The sequence below is a fragment of the Nanorana parkeri genome, unplaced genomic scaffold (genome assembly GCF_000935625.1).
Source record: "Nanorana parkeri isolate BGI_ZX_2015 unplaced genomic scaffold, ASM93562v1 scaffold1479, whole genome shotgun sequence".
In the NCBI taxonomy this organism is placed as follows: Eukaryota; Metazoa; Chordata; class Amphibia; order Anura; family Dicroglossidae; genus Nanorana; species Nanorana parkeri.
In genome coordinates this window covers 56,942-73,987 of record NW_017307747.1, presented here as the reverse complement: position 1 = coordinate 73,987, position 17,046 = coordinate 56,942, and the positions used below count along the sequence as shown (strand labels likewise).

Below are 17,046 nucleotides of genomic sequence, written 5' to 3'. Positions count from 1 at the left end.
GAAAAAACGAGCACATATAGACGATCGGCGGGCTATGGAGCCGCCGATCGTTTATATGCGAAACACCCGGTAACGGGTGTTTGCATTGGTCGGGTCTTTTCTGCCCGTGCGTGCCCGCAAGGGGGGCGCACGCGAGCAGAAAAAAAATGCCGTCTGGAGACAGCAACCCACCAATGCTGCAGTGCCGTCCGTCCGTTTTTTTTACAACGGGCGGACGGCAAGTGGTTAAGGTTAAAAAAGGTTTTATCTGGTAGTTCAAATGTATCTAATAAAATGGTTACCAAGTTTAATCTGCTAGTACAAATATCCCTTCCAAGCATATATCCTTGGTAAAAAATCATATTTTAGAGTTTGAAATGCTGTTAGAAATAAAATGTTTAAGCATATAATTTGGCATATCTAAAAAGGTATGCACTGGTGATGGTACCCACAGCCATAACCAACACTGAACGATAATATAAGCTGGGAAATGGAAATGTCTTTTGATGTTTATAGCGCGAGATACATTTTCTGTGCTGTGACATTTGCCCTCTGAATTTTCCAGCCTGCTGTCACCCATATGACATTTTATTGTAAAGATGACATGCCAGGTTCCCACTAGAGGTAGGCTTTCACTAAAGTGGGTTTTTTACAAAAGCACAATATAAAAGTAAAGAACCTCTGAGCATGTTGTTTGAGTTGCTCACAAAAAGTATTTTCATTGTTTGGTTCCATATGTACTTAAAATATGTACTGGTCAATACACAAAGCTAGCTTTCATTGGACAATAAGTACCAACTTGTTTATTTACTAAATGGCTACTACGTTGAATGAAATCATCAAATATCAGAATGTAGCCAGAAGTCAACATTATAATATAATAGTCACATACTGGGTTGCAATATTTTCATGAATAAAATCATATAAGTAACTATTCTAAAATGTTGCTAGTATATGTTAGCTAGTGTAAATCTGTAAAAATAGAATACAAATCTGAGATCATACTAAAAGTAGGAGTTATTAATATTAGGTTAGTAGACCTCAAATGTCCCAGGTGATCAAGAGAGCATTACAACTGACATATTCAATATTTTCAGAATGTATTTGTAATCGCTGTCTGTTTTTTTTTAAAACTGTGTGTAATATCTAAATTGCCTTTGTTTCCTGAAATAAGCTAACTTGCTATTCTCTGCTTCCAATGAGAGCAACACAATGGTCATATCCTTAAATGTTTGTGTCTTTTACTAAGCTTCACTAAATAGGTTTTCATTGCATTACATTGAAATAAAATGAATATCCATACCATATAATTTGTGATATGTTTTTGGTTTGTACAGCATTAATTCCTTTTTGCATTACATACTATTCTGATGACATGCAACACATCTAAAACATCTTCCATGGTTTTCAATAAACATGCATATTATTATAATGTGATCACCCTGATCTATTGTAGTTCTAGATATTGCAACTGATGCTTTCTAGATATATGAATGCCATTCTACACAACTGTTCACATACATTATATAATAAAAAGAAATCAGCTCATTATTTAAAAAAAATACACACAATACTGGAAATTCTTTAGATGATTCTTTTACATGATTACATCTGACAATGTATCCGTTTAATTAACCTGACCTGTCGCCTAAAGACAATAGTCTAGATATGTATAGGAGGGACAATCCAATTTGATCAATTTAATTTTTTATTGTGCCACAATTGTCAAACCTAAATGGCAACAATTGAAAAAGAAAATGGAGTATAATTACATGAGATATCCAGTTTAGACCTATCCACTTTTTTTTTTTTTGCAACCTTGATATCTGTTAACTATCAAAAGTTGAAAAAGGTTAAATAAAAAGGAGATACAAATAGGGTGTACTTTTATTTTAAAAATAAAATATGATTTAAAAAAACACCTTCCCCCCCAAATGTCAGCTAATTTGTATTTCTTTTGGGCAGGGGTATCTTAAAGTGACATTAAAGAGAGTCCCTCCAGCGCTGGTGCCGGTCTCTGATCCAGCGCTGACTACTGTCTCTCCTGTGTTCCATAATGTCAGTCCGAGTGCATGCTCCCAGCTATGTGCATTGACTTACACTGTGTCTCTCCTCTTCTCCCGGCTGAAGATCTCTGCTGCGTATGCGTCAGGGTACAAGGCAGGAACAGAAACAGGATAGAGGCAACAGGAACAGGATACAGGCTATGGCAACAATACTGAAGCACAGGCCTCAACGACAACCCCCCCCCCCTTGATAAATAAATAAAGTCCCAAGCGGAAAGTTCAAAAATAAGGTCCACAAATGCCACACTAGTCCACGACCACAGAAGGCCTGTATGTCTGCCAATTTGCCGTATTGCCACACTGCTATGGACCGGGGACTGGTCCAGCCCCCCCACCCCCGGGGTCAGGTAACCTGCCAGTGCAAGCCAACCGACATCCCAACATGAAGGCCATCGGCACTAGGGTTCTGCAGCATATACCCTCCTGCACCGAGGAGCTTAGGAGGCCGCGGGCATACCACCTCTGAGTAGCATGGGGGGGGGTCACTAGGACTGTCAGTGCGCTTAGCAAACCTCCTGGATACCTCCAAAAGCAATGGCCACCCGACCCAGGTTACCACACACACCTCTGAGAACACAGTGACACCATCTGGAACCTAGGAAGGGTCAGATGGAGCTCTCCCGTTTCCCGGGACATCACCACTACCAGGTCTGGGCTTGCGCTCATGAACACCCCACCTAAAGTGGATGCCCAAACCCCCAGGCCCTTCAGTTGCAAGGGGCACACCACCTTCACCAAGACCAGAGCAAACATTGGGCGAAGGACCCACAAAGTTTAGCTGGACAAGCAGCCAAGGCACCGGAGCTGCAGAGGCGAAGAACTGGGCAGCAGGCACCGGATCAGCAGAGGCGAAGAGCTGGGCAGCAGGCACCGGATCAGCAGAGGCGAAGAGCTGGGCAGCAGGCACTGGATCAGCAGAGGCGAAGAGCTAGGCAGCAGACACAGGATCAGCAGAGACGAGGAGCTGGGCAGCAGACACTGGATCAACAGAGGTGAGGAACTGGGCAGCAGGCACCGGATCAGCAAAGGCAAAGAGCTGGGCAGCAGACACCGTATCAACAGAGGCGAGGAGATGGGCAGCAGGCACCGGATCAACAGAGGCGAGGAGCTGGGCAGCAGGCACCGGATCAGTAGAGGCGAAGAGCTGGGCAGCAGGCATCAATCAGCAGAGACGAGGAGCTGGGCAGCAGGCATCAATCAGCAGAGGCGAGGAGCTGGGCAGCAGGCATCGGATCGGTAGGTTCACACTGAGCAGTGGAGTGAGGAACAGTGGGGTCCAACTGGAGAACGCACATAGGGTCGACAGAGTCTGGAAGGATAACAGAAAAACACTGCTGTGGTCGAAACAGAGTCTCTGGACATGCGTTATAATCCAGAACAACTATAGTGCAGGCCAGGAGGCGGCTGGACTGGAACACAAGCAGGAGGCGGCTGGACTGGAACACAAGCAGGAGGCGGCTGGACTGGAACACAAGCAGGAGGCGGCTGGACTGGAACACAAGCAGGAGGCGGCTGGACTGGAACACAAGTGCCACCTGGAGGAGCTCTGGTCCCTGACACAGACTAAGGGCTTGTTCACACCATGTCCGGATCATGAACAGTTTGTTCCCGGACCAAAAAAGCATCCCAATGTATCCCGATGGTATTTCTGGGCTCTGTTAACACCAGTGCAGTCAATTCCGGTCCAGACAACAACAAAAAAATACTACTCGTCTCATTTTCTCTGGTCTGGAATACATGGAAACACATACAAAACACACTGGACTGCACCTGAAAGCCCATTTTAAGCTACAAAAATCTATAGCACCGGAACGTGGGAAAATTGCGGTAAAAATGCACTACACTGCATTTGCACATCTGTTCCAGACATGGAACAACTTTAACTGGAAATTTCAATAATCTCCTGGGTAGGCCCCTGCAGAAGTCGATAGAAATTGACCGAGTACATAGAGTACCAGTATATAGAAGAATGAATACTCAGCAACCAAGAGATGTGATATGCAGGGCCCATTACTTCGGACAGAAGGAAGCTATTCTATCTAAGGCATGAGAAAAGAGAAGTATAGACTATAAGGGCCAGTTCCCGCCACAAACAGTGCATTCCAGAGCGGTCAGGCTCTGGAACTCACTGTATCGCACTCCGGACGGCTCCCATTTAGGGGCAGTAGGGGGCGTGAAGATGCATTGAAGTTAATGGCGCAGCCCTGCCCCCGCCCGCAGTGTGATCGCCCACACCCAAGCGTGTGGCACATTAGTGCCTGCGTCCGGTGCAGTGCGATTTGCAAAAATGCTGCAAGCACTATTTTTGCAGATCACACTGGACCGGAAAGGAGGCACTAATGTTTTGCTGAATGGTGATCATTGTATTTTGTTTCCCTCTCTTATTCCCCCCTGATCCTCTCTACTCTAAGAGGGGTGTGAGTATAGTAAGGGGATGAAATAGGGGAGGAGAAGATGGGAAGTTAAGAGGTGAGAGGGGAGATGGGGGATTATACCCTCTTGTATATAGCGTGCGGGAAGACACAGGTAAGTTTAAACCGCGATTAAAGCGTTCTTTTAAAAAATTGTCCACCACTGATTGGAATTGGGAAAATGGAGTGTGCTGTATATGGACATGCAAGTTATATATGTGTACACTTTGGATGTTATTAGTAATAAAAAGTATGGCAATGACTATGAACTGAGGCGGTACATTGGCCATGTCACTAAAGGATATTTGCCTTAGACTCTTTTTTAAATGAACTTGCAATGGGAGGTAGAGAGCACCCAATATTCCCATTTTAATGTGCGTTTTAATAGGATTTATAAATAGAAATAATTGAAGATTTAAAAAAAAAAAACTTTATTTTTTATGTTTATTATAAGCACAAGAGCTGGATATAGGATGAATGGAGAGGAAGGAGGAGGGGAAGGGGTTGGGTAGGGGATTGAGGAGAGTACATTTAGAGCCTTCATTTCCACAATATTTCCTACATAGCCTTTATTTGCAGAGAAGTGTGCAGAGCCCTCATGTGCACAGAAGTTCATTCATAGCCCTTATTGCTATAGGAATTCATGCAGAGCCTTCATTCGCACAAGAGTTCATTCAGAGCCTTTATTCCCATTGGAGTGTGTGTGCATACTCCATTCACACAGGAGCCTTCATATCCACATGAGTTTAGCCACTTGTCAACAAGCGTTGTTTCTAAATGGCTGGTAGCAATGGTTTTAAGACATTCCACAAGCAGACTGTCGGCTTTCAGAAAGAATTGATTTGGGTGGCTGTAAAGCCACTTGATTTCCTCCATACCCCCAGAAAGTGCTGTGCTTGATCAACTTCAATGAGGTCCACAGGTGACATTAGTCATCTAATAGACCCAAGATGCCTACTTATAGAAGACCCGTCATTTGTAGTGGAAATACGCTTTAAAGTGAACCTGTTGACATTTGCTCTGCATGAGCAAGCAAGTTCACTCTAACAACCAAATACACACTTTTTAAAAACACTGGAATACCTCATCCTGTCTTATTTAAAAGGAGAACTATGGGGTTAAGGCTTTTCCCCATAGTTCTCCTTAGAGTAACGGGAGGACACAAACTAGCGTCCTCCCGTCACCCTAAGCTCAGTATACCGCAAGCTACAGCTCTCGGTATACTGAGACGCCACAGTATACCGCAAGCTACTGCTCACTATATACTGAGACACTGCAGCTGAAGTGGATCCCGACAATTATGTCTGGATCCGCCCAGCTGCGTGAGTGACAGCTGGCTCTGCCTATCTAGAGGCAGAGCCAGCTGTACCCACCCCCGGTCCGTTCCGCCAGTCAGTGCTGGCGGATCGGAGCGGGGAGGGGGGAATCCAGCCCCTCCCCTGTCACGGCAGAGAGCAGTGACAGGATTGGGAGGTGAGCGAACGCCGGTATGTGTTCGCTCACTTCTCGATCTACTGAGCCAACCTGTGACAGTCTCATGGTCACAGGTCGGCTAGAACTATGAGGTGAGTGAAAAGTGGTGGTGTGCTACCTTCACGTGCAATGTGTAATGCGATTTTCTCTCCGGCACGTCAGGTTACGAGAGCTCGCATAGCTGAGCATGCCGAGATGAAAAATTTCATCTGCAGCCAATCGGCTCTTACGTATAAACCCACGCGCCAGTATGTGATGTCCAGCTAGTTTTTACACGTGAGCCGATTGGCTGAAAGTGCTGTCATTTATCTGCCTGCACTGAGCTCACACACTGCACATGAAGCTCCGTGCCTGACAGCTTTGCTTCGATCTGCACTGCTTCGTGTGCGGTGTGTCACAGGCTTTATACAGCATAACCCAAGGTAAAATTAAGCAATGTTATGCAAAGTCTTAATTAGTCAAAACTAGTAAAAATCCATGGCTTCACATTTTTAAACATGTCACTTACCTATTTTAATGACATCTTTATTATTTACACATTCTTCCTCCTCAATCTGACCATCACTACCAATTGTTAGAATAGTTGGGCACACCACATCTCGAGCATATTCTCTGGTATCATCTCTGTCAGAAGGAGATTGTGGCCTTCTCTGGACTTCAAGATCTCCATCTTCATCAAGAAGGTTTTCTATTGCTTGCATGTCATATAATTTTGTAGCTTTAAAAACCAGTGATCCCTCATCTTTCCTTTGTTTTTCTTTGTCTTCATTGTCAGTAATAATTATACAGTCTTCACTTGCAGATTCCAAAGTACTGTTTTGCCAAAGGATCTTAAAATGTGTCCGAAAGACTTGAGAAAAAAAAAAAAATTTAATAAAACCTGACCAAAATGTCTGGTAACATCACACTAGCAGTTTATTGTCAAAGGGCAAGGCAGGTGACACGGGTGTAATGTGCCAGTAGCAGAAGTGTTAGAATTACAAGACACAGCAGAATCACAAATCATTTGGCAAGTAAAACTGTTCACACATACATGCACAAAGCTAAAAGCTTTCATGAGTAGCAAAAGACACCTTCTGGCCAGAAAGTTTTTAGGAAAGAGATGTCATCATCTACATAAATGAAGGAGATTTTGGAGATACAGTATGCATGAATTCAGCAGTTTACCTTGAGTTCCACGTTGAAGAGAAACTCTGGCTGAAAATGCTTATAAGCGTCTATAGCAATAACACATGTGAGTAGTACCTTGTCTACCCACTGAAACATCTAACATTACATTGACATCAGAGGTTTCACTGTAATAAAGAACAGTACAGCTAAATGACTAAACAAGAAGGTGAACCACCTCATTCAGAAATAGTACAGAACTTCTCATTATTATTCATTCCAAATCATCCCTCTGGGTCTGTTCTGGAAACAAACCATCAATGTAGGAAACAAAGCTTTTCATAAAGCAAACAGGACATTTGTATGCTGTTTTAACTGCTGGGGTGGTTTATTCATATTAACATTAATAAGAGATATTGCCTTGGATTGTTTAATATTATTTTGAATACATATTTATCATTTCACTCGTATTGGCACAAATGAAACCCGTCTATCACACTCCAAACCACTTTGATTTTCCAGCAGAGTTATAAATAAATCATAGCAATAAAAATAACAGACAGGATTGGTCTAAAAAAACAGGATATTCTGTATCTGCTACAAAATTGTTGCAGCAAATCCAAAAGGTATGATCTTTTCTGATTTGTGACAAGAAGACAGATTCACATTTCTGCATTTAAAATGTACATTTTGACTTGCTTTTAAGTGTACTACAATGCTGTTTTCGGTAGGAGGCACAGAAGTCTGGCAACAGTCCACATTTTGAGAATAGTATTGTTTATCCCAAGCATGTTTAAATTCACTTACTGTTGACTGACTCGCTACCTCTGCTGGTGGTCTGGTCCAAACATCCAATGTTCAATAAAGATAATATTTTTTGGTCTGTGTCCCTGCCGGGTAGTTTTACCCTCTTGATCTGTTTTGGCGCCATAGTCACCGAGACAGAAAGTGATAGGAAATCCACATTTTTAGTTATTGGTAAAACAGAAAGAGAGGAATTTCCCTCACTTTGTATAGATTTCTTTTCACTTCCTGTTGCTTCTCCAGTAACCCCACACAACTAAACAAAGATAAAAGCCATCACCATAAAACTAACCCTTGGTTAGTGTATGGAGGGGGTTTGCCTGGCGCTGGGACCCATATCACCATTTTGTACAATCTCGGACAGTTTAAAGAAGAACTTCAGGTATTTAAAAAGTTAAACCCTGCATTGGGGCTCCCTCCACACCACATGAGTTAAATCCTTGTTTTTCTCTGGAATACAGAAAATATGCTCACCTGTTCCTCGGTCCTGCGTTGGGGAGTGCTCACCTCTCCCCCCTCCGCTCCAGCTGTGCTACAGTATGTCCCTCGTTGTCCTCACGTCTAATGCAGTTGAATTAACTGCATTAGAAGAGATGTTTTTTTGAGCCCCTAAAGAAAAAAACAAGCAGTTAACCCTTGCATCCCCACTGTTAACAATTAAGCACTCATCTAAAGAAACTGAGGCCTAGATGTATCACCTATACATAATGTAACACGGGCACATTGGAAGCCATGTTGTACTCTTATTCTGTAGAATAAAGGTGAATTTAAAAAAGAACTATAAAACTGTTTTGGCCATAGTTCTCTTCAGGGTAACAGTATATCTCATAGTTCTCTTCGGGGTAACAGTATATCTCCTCCGGTGACCCAAAACTCAGTATATAGCAGAGAGTAGAGCTGTGCCACAGCCAGGACGGATCTCGAAAATACTGTTGAGATCCACCCCGCTGGCTGATTGAGTCAGCACTGGAGAAACAGACAGAGGAGGGGGGAATTCCAGTGGGGAGCGGTGACTGTCAGACTGACACCGCTCTCTGCAGGGAGAAGATTGGGAAGTCAGCGATCAGCGGTATGCGTTTTCCGACTTCCCGATCAATAGAGCCGGCCTGTGACAGCTTCAGTGTCACAGGTCGGCTTGAATTATGGGGATGAGCATTTTTTACTCACCCTTGAATTCTTCTTAAGTTCATGGTTTCAAGACAAAGTCTAAATATCAGCCAGTCTCAGTCTTTAACATCATAGATTCCCAGGTTATACATTTTGGGGGTCTAGTTAGACCAGGCAATATCAAGATAAAGATAACAAGAAAAAGGTTGACAATGGTACCAGACTGTAAGATAAATTAAGATGCCATGTCTCAGGCAGGACAAAAAGGACAAAGAACTATTCACTATCATATTTTCTTTTCTTTCTTTCCCTCTCTTTTCAAGATATGAATAGAGTTCACATTGAAAATTACCTTTTACAGTAAACTCTGTGTTATACGGTATTCAACTAACTAGAAAAAAAAAAATCCCCTGTGTACTCACTGTTCTGCTATATTATCCTGGAAACGATTGTGTGCATATTTGTCTTAATTTGCTTTTGATTACTGCATTTCAATATCAATACTTTGTTTATATTATAGTATTAAATTATATCTTCAGTAACAGTTATCTCTAATTTCAATTTTGTGAGAAAGGAAGCTAATATGAGCTCCAAGCCAATGTTTTAGTCTGATATATATATATCGATCGATCAAAAATGGTTAGTGTGTATTAAGGATTTTAGGCTCTGAAATGTTTTTTGTCATCTCATATTAAGAGTTTAACTAGCTGCACTTCATGAGAGATATGGTCCTGTTTTACTAATATCTGGAATAGAATATTCTGTGGTTTTAATTTCATAGTGTTCTGATAAATTGCAGTGCATATTTTGAACCTTATTGTCGTTGCACAACATGCAGTTTTTAAAGGAAGGTTTTTATTATTAAGGGAATACAAAATCCAAACCCACATAATACACACACACACACACACACACACACACAAATCTGAGTTCCAGCTCAGTGAGTAAAATAAGTATTCAAACCCTTACCAATTAACAATAATTCTTGCTCCCACAGACTGGCTATGTGGTAAACAGATTAGTCCTGTCGATTTAAGAAGGTGCTCCAAACGACAACTCATTATGTATATAAAAGACACCTGTCCACGGAATCTTTCTTCCATTCCAACCTCACTACTATGGGTAAGACCAAAGAGCTGTCAAAGGACGTTAGGGACAAGATTGTAGACCTGCACAAGGCGGAAACAACTGTTGGAGCGATTATTCGCAGATGGAAGGAATACAAAGTAACCATCAATCGCCCTCGGTCTGGAGCTCCATGCAGGATTTTGCCTCATGGGGTAAGGATGATCATGAGAAAAGTGAGGGATCAGTCCAGAACTACACAGGAGGAGCTTGTGAATGATCTTAAGGCAGTTGGGACAGCAAACAAACAGCAAACAGGCAGTTGGGACAGCAAACAAACCATTGGTATCACAATACACCACCATGGATTGAGACCCTGCAGCGCCCGCAAGGTCCCCCTCCTCAAGAAGGCACATGTACAGGCCCGTCTGAAGTTTGCTAATGAACATTGAAATGATTCAGAGAAGGATGGGGAGAAAGTGCCGTGGTCAGATGAGACCAAAATTGAGCTCTTTGGCATTAACTCGCCGTGTTTGGAGGAAGAAAACTGCTGACTATGACCCTAAGAACAGCATCCCTACAGTCAAGCACGGAGGTGGAAACATTATGCTTTGGGGCTGTTTCTCTGCTAAAGGTACAGGCCAACGTTGCCGCATTTGAGCGGCCAATGGATGGGGCCATGTATTCTAACATCTTCAATTAGAACTTCCGTCCCTCAGCCAGAACACTCAAGATGGGTTGTGGATGGGTCTTTCAGTAAGACAATGACCCAAAACATACCATCAAAGCAACAAAGCAGTGGCTCAAGAAGAACCACATTAAGGTCATGGAGTGCCTTAGCCAGTCTCCAGACCTTAATCCTATAGAAGGTTTATGGAGGGAGCTGAAACTTCGAGTTGCCAAGCGACAGCCAAGAAACCGTAAAGAGTTATTAAACCCCCACATTTTGTTGCATATATCTACTGCTAGCAAGCAGTAGATATATGCAAAAACAGGTTTAAACTTTCCTGTGTCTTCGCTGTGCTCTCCCGTCCGAACGTCTGAAGAGTCTCGGGCGGCCCCAAAGGATCTTGGGGCGGGCTCATGCGCAGTTCAGATGTTCGGCCGGGAGACGAGGAGAGACACAAGGTAAGTCTATGGAGCAGCGTGCACCTGCACAGACTCTGTGGGACATCAGGGAAGAGGAGGACAGAGATGTCAGCGCTGGATCGGAGACCCGCACCACAGGGGCGTATTTACCGCGAGGCAAACTAGGCGTTTGCCTAGGGCGGCACTTTCCTGGGGGGAAGAAGATGATCGAATAAAGAGGCATGATTTAAAGTAAGTCCTTACACTAACATTGGGTGGGGGGAAAAATAGCCTTTAATATCACTTTAAGGATTTAGAGAAGATCTGTAAAGAAGAGTGGACCGAAATCACTCCTGAGATGTGTGCAAACCTGGTAACCAACTACAAGATACATCTTACCTCTTTGCTTGCCAACAAGGGTTTCTCCACCAAGTACTAAATCATGTTTTGCTTGGGGATCAAATACTTATTTTACTCACTGAACTGCAACTCCATTTATGACATTTGTATCATGTGTTTTTTTCTGGATTTTTGGTTGATATTCTGTCTCTATTATTTAAAATACACCCAAGCTAAAAATTATAGACCTTTCATTTCTTTGTAAGTGGGCAAACTTACAAAATTTGCAGGGGACCAAATAGTAATTTTCCACACTGTATATATTTGCATAATATTATGATTTCATCTTTAAATTAGAGTATATACATTACTCAGGCAATCAGTTAATTTATGAAGATTTAGTAAGGAGTCTCCTTAATTTTAGATCCCTACCTGTTTTCATAAATAAAATACTGACAGGGTTAACTTTTTACATTCCTGAGTTCCTCTTTAAGGTGATAAGATATTGAAGTATTTTTATGGTAACTCTGGGTTACCGTTACGTAATTTGGGCCAGTGGCTGCACATTTTCTGAGAGGCTGTGCATGTCTTGTGTATATGTTCTAAACTCTTGATGGCTACAAGAGTTAACTTTATTGTGATTACATTCTCAAAAGATTGCTTATATATAAACGTGTTTAAAACTGAATATACGTAACTGAGCCCTGTCCCAAAGAAGCGGAAAACTATGACAGGCATCAACTTTGAGAAGTACCTCAATAATGAGGTTCTGTTGAGGACACTAGATCAACATGTACCAACAAAATAACGGTTAGTTTTATTGTGCTTTTGGTATGATGGAACAAAATCATTTTATTATTACATTTTATGTATAATGTTTAAATGAAGTACCTTCCCACAGTACTACATTGTAAACCCTATTTTGCTTTACAATCATTTGGCTATTGGAATATTATCAAGTGTTGGTAGTTTCTGTGGAAAGATGAACTTAAAAAAAAGTGAATGTCGTTTTCCATCTTTAATATATGTATTAGAAAAACAACTGGAAGCATGTTTAACATTTCCCTACTCTACACAACCCTGACAAATCGTTTTGGCTATACATACAGTTTAATGCACTTCAAGGTTTTTATACTTTCTCTTTTATCCTGGAGACTGTACATATTACGTTCCTGCAGGCAGGCAATCTCGCTTGCTATGTATTATCCCTCAGTCCCTGCACCATTTTTGGAACCTAGCCTAAATCAACAATTTTTTGTAAGTGATGTTAAATCTTTTCAAAATGCACAAAATAGACAAAAAAAAATGAAAGGAGAACTATGGGGTCAGTGCTTTTCCCCATAGTTCTCCTAAGGGTAATGGGAGGACACAAACTAGCGTCCTCCCGTCACCCAAAGCTCAGTATAGCGCCAGCTACAGCGGCGGTATTGAGACACCGCAGCCGGGACGGATCTCGACATTACTGTCGAGATCCACCCAGCTGCGTGACAGTTGGCTCTGCCTATCTAGAGGCAGAGCCAGCTGTACCCGCCCCCTCCCCGTCCGTTCTGCCAGTCAGCGCTGAAGGATCGGACAGTGGAGGGGGGAATCCCTGCAGGGAGCGTCCTTTCCGGGACTGGCAGTGTGGTTCCATGTGGCTCCGTACATGCTCCCCGTTCTCTGAATGCAGGAAGTGATATTTACTACATCACTTCTGCATTCATCTGTCACTCTCCGACTACAGAAGCCGGAGAGAAGCTGGTGAAGCAGTTCTCTGCTTCATCAGATTCTTTGGGGGTCCCTAAGTAACATTAGGGTTTTTAGAGACCCCTGATGTCTCCATAAAGAGAACCTGTCACTGTAATTTGATATCACATAGGGAGATTCTTAGCCCCTTATATGATAACAATAAAGTTAAGTGTAAAAAAAAAACAAAAAAAACAATTGCTGACAAAATAAATAAAATTTACACATGAAAATTTAAAAAAAAAATTGTTTTTTTTTAAGTCCCCCACATAGATGCGCAGAAATGTGTCAGGTGCGTCTACATGCAAAATCGACGATTGCACCCATTATGCCACACTTGTTACATATCATCGCGAATGTCAGAGTGTGAGCAATAATTTTAGGGCCATCAATCACTTTTAACACTAAACTGATAAACGGTAAAAGCTTTTAAAGAGTCGCCTATGGCCAAATTTGGTTGTGGTAGTTTTTTTGCGATTTCACGGAAGTGCGCAATTTTAAGGCTTGACATGTTTGGTGTCTATTTACCCAACAGTACCCCATCTTTTATATTTTACCAAAAAAATGGGTAATAATAATAATAATAAAATGTTTCCTAACATAATAAAAGGAAAAACAGTTTTTATTTTTGGTACTTTTTTTCGATATATAGTAAAACATAAAAACCCCAGTGGTGATTAAATACCACCAAAATAAAGATCTAGGTGTCCCCAAAAAAAATTAATTTCAGTATTTGTATGACGGAATAAATGTCAGTCAAAGTACTGCAGCGATGAATACTGGAAAATGACCGGGACAGGAAGTGGGTTTAACAACCCGGTCTTCAAGTGGTTAAATGAACTTCAGATTATAAGATGTATGGGAAACATAATGGGTAGGTCATAAGAAAAAAATGTATACTGGATAAATGTTGGAATTGAAATAAAACCCAAGAAAGACCTGGTTTAATAAAAGGCACTTACCTGGCTGTCCTACTTTGTTTAGTCTGACCATAAGATGCTTCTTACTCGAGCTGTGTACATGGACATCAGACAGAACGGTATCTTTTGTAAAGGTAATCACTTCCATTTCTGGCCCGTCTCCCTGGTCAGCATGTTTTAATTGCTGTAAATGTGATGGCTGAAACAACAACATTTATATTACTAAAGGCAAGATTCAGCTTTATACATTTTTCAGTTCAGCTTTTTAATTACATAAGTAGTCTCAAGCCTCACTGCAATATGATATCAGTTGTATTCACATAAATGCGACCCGATTTATAAAGTTTCTATGTGCAATCAACTGATCTAATTGACCGCAATTTCATCAGTCACTACTAGGTGATGGCTGGAAGAAAAATGGCTGACGATGAACACAGCAAGTACCTCTGTGTTTGTGTGTGGCTCAGTGTGACAGAGTATCTAGGTGTGCTAGGAACCCCAGTATGAGTTTGCGTGTGTCTGTAGGACTAGTATGTCAGCGTCATTAGCCAAATGTCTTGTTTGTGACTACGGATCAGTGAGGTGCATGGGTTTCAAAGTGTGCCACTAAGATCTTTGTATGTGCGAATGCCTGGACACAAACCAATTTTTCAATGCGTTACAAGTGTGTGCATAGAGGGACACTATGCATCAGTTATATGTGTGTGAAGGAAAGTGACAAAAGGCAAACTAGGGGGCGCTGTAAAGGTTGCATCTCACCCCTATAATATATGAAATACAGTATGGAACCTTGGGGATTTTAAACAGCACAACAGACAGCTCATCTCATCAAAACAGATTGTATTCTGTTGTGTTAAAATCACATTAAAATACAGTGATTCTGCCAAAGAACATCAGAACCACCTTTATATACCAAATAAAGCATATATGAGTCACTTGCCTGGAATATTATCATGCTTGTTTGAGATCAGTGACTGATTGAAATAATTATATTACCAATACAGCCAGGCAACTAGCATTGTCAGAAATCTGATCAGCAATGTTATGAAATGGTACAGCTAAAGGCAAATAGTTTTTTTTACATTTGGATACTGGCTAGTGATGCACTGATACCGATACCAGTATCGGGATTGAACCTGCTACTAAGCGAATGCTCCGATACCAAAAACCGATACCGGCGCTTTAATGATTCAAATGGAGAGGGCTGCCTTAGGTCTTGTGCTTGCTGGGAACCTCGCGGCAGCCGTCTTGTGCTTGCTCGGGCGCCTGTTTACAGCGCTTCTGCTGAACTCCACATCTCCCCCTCCTGAGACCCTCCGCACAATGGTACTCCTACTCGGTCTGGAAAAAAATGGTATTGGTGAATACCTATTCACACTATTGTGGTGCAGTAACGCATGTTACCACCACGCACATTACATGCATTGGTACGATGCAGTGACATTCATTTTGAAGTACATTTATGGAGTATGATTTACTAATTTATGATTACATACGGTATAGTTCCTGCAGTTGTTGCCTTATATAATCTGACATGATCAGCTCTTTTGGTAGATATTTAACCTTTGCTTTGTGGCATGCTCCTATGCACATGGTTTCTCTGATACTCGTAAACTATGTATTGCTTATATGTTTATATATGTCAATATCAGAGGTGACATTTTAAAACTGGGAAAAAAAGAAAGTCAGGCTGGAAACCGAAAATATTTTCTAACCTTTTTAAATATTTTATTTATTTTAATTACATATTTTTACTTCTTAACTTTACTGCTGGAGGCTTCGGGGAAATATTGGGGCTCTAAACAGACTCTTAAATCTCTCTTTCTATTTTAAAAAGGGAAATATCAAGACACAGAGTCTCTTTTTCTGCAGCCCTTGTTATGAATGAACATGACGCCTCTATACGGAGAGTGTTCCTGTTCATTCATAGCTTTTGGAAATAGTATGAGTTACTATGTACACAACTATGAATGAACAGGAAGTTATGTAGATCACTTCCCATTCATTCATAACTTGTACATAGTATCTCATACTATGTTAAGTTATTTACAAACAGTCAGCGATCACCAATCACTGACTGCTTGTACCGCTCTCCATCCTGGATCGGCTGTCACAGGAAGCTGAGCCGGCGGTGCGGGTAAGAGAGCTCGGCCTATTTTGCCAGCTGGTTCCTCCCCCTCACCGCTGACTCGGGCTCCTGTGACAGCGCACAGCTGTCTCCGCCCCCCACACAGCCTTCTCTGACCGATTAGGATGGAGAGCAAAGTGGGGTGTGGTGCGGAAGGAGAGCCCGGCCTCCTGTGAGATGCAGCTCACAGCACTGTCCTCTCCCCGCACCGCTCGGTCTCCTATGACAGTTTCTCTCCTCCCTGCTGGATGCTGCGCTGTGTCAGAGGGGACACAGAGTAGCGCACAGCGGGGAGGAGAGAAACTAAAGATGCACCACAATTTTGGCCGATATGTTTTGAATTAAATGATGTTTAAATGTTTGAACTTATTTCTGCCGGTTTGATATTTTAGGTATACCTCTATCCTCCTGATGAAGCGGGTCACCAGATCTAAGAAACGTGTTAAGCCACATCCATTCTACTGCATTAATCAGCTTTCTGCTGCATTTACTACTTGGGTTAATGGCGGTTGTTATCCATCTTTAGTCAGTCATGCATATAAATATAAGCTGAGCAGAGGCGATTGACAGTGGCTATAGAGATACTACATAATCTAGGGGTCATGTGACTGATGTCATGCCATACTGAGCCAGTGACTTAAGGAGGAATTCCAGGGAGAAAAACCTCCAAATTAACCCTTGCAGTGGGGCTGGATGACAGAAGATATACTTACCTGATCCTCAATCCCACCTGGCTGCTAGACCGGTCCTAGCCTCTTCTACCATGGGCTCCAGTGGTCTAAGCTCTGCTGACATCATCATGGCTAATACAGGTCCAGCACTGAGTGGAGGAACAAACAGGGAAGGAGGCGGGC

The 17,046-nt window shown here is 42.1% G+C and overlaps 1 protein-coding gene across 1 annotated transcript in view; it reads right to left on the bottom strand.

Annotated features, from left to right (window-relative positions):
• The window catches only part of METTL22 (methyltransferase like 22), a 112,706-nt gene extending 98,494 nt beyond the window's left edge, over positions 1-14,212 (bottom strand). Inside the window, exons 1-2 of the mRNA XM_018570214.1 lie at positions 14,107-14,212; positions 6,438-6,779 (exon numbers count right to left, since the gene is read on the bottom strand). Coding sequence (XP_018425716.1) covers positions 6,438-6,779; positions 14,107-14,212 — 448 coding nt within the window. The remainder of the gene's footprint in view (positions 1-6,437; positions 6,780-14,106) is intronic.
• Between the last annotated feature and the right edge of the window lie 2,834 nt (positions 14,213-17,046).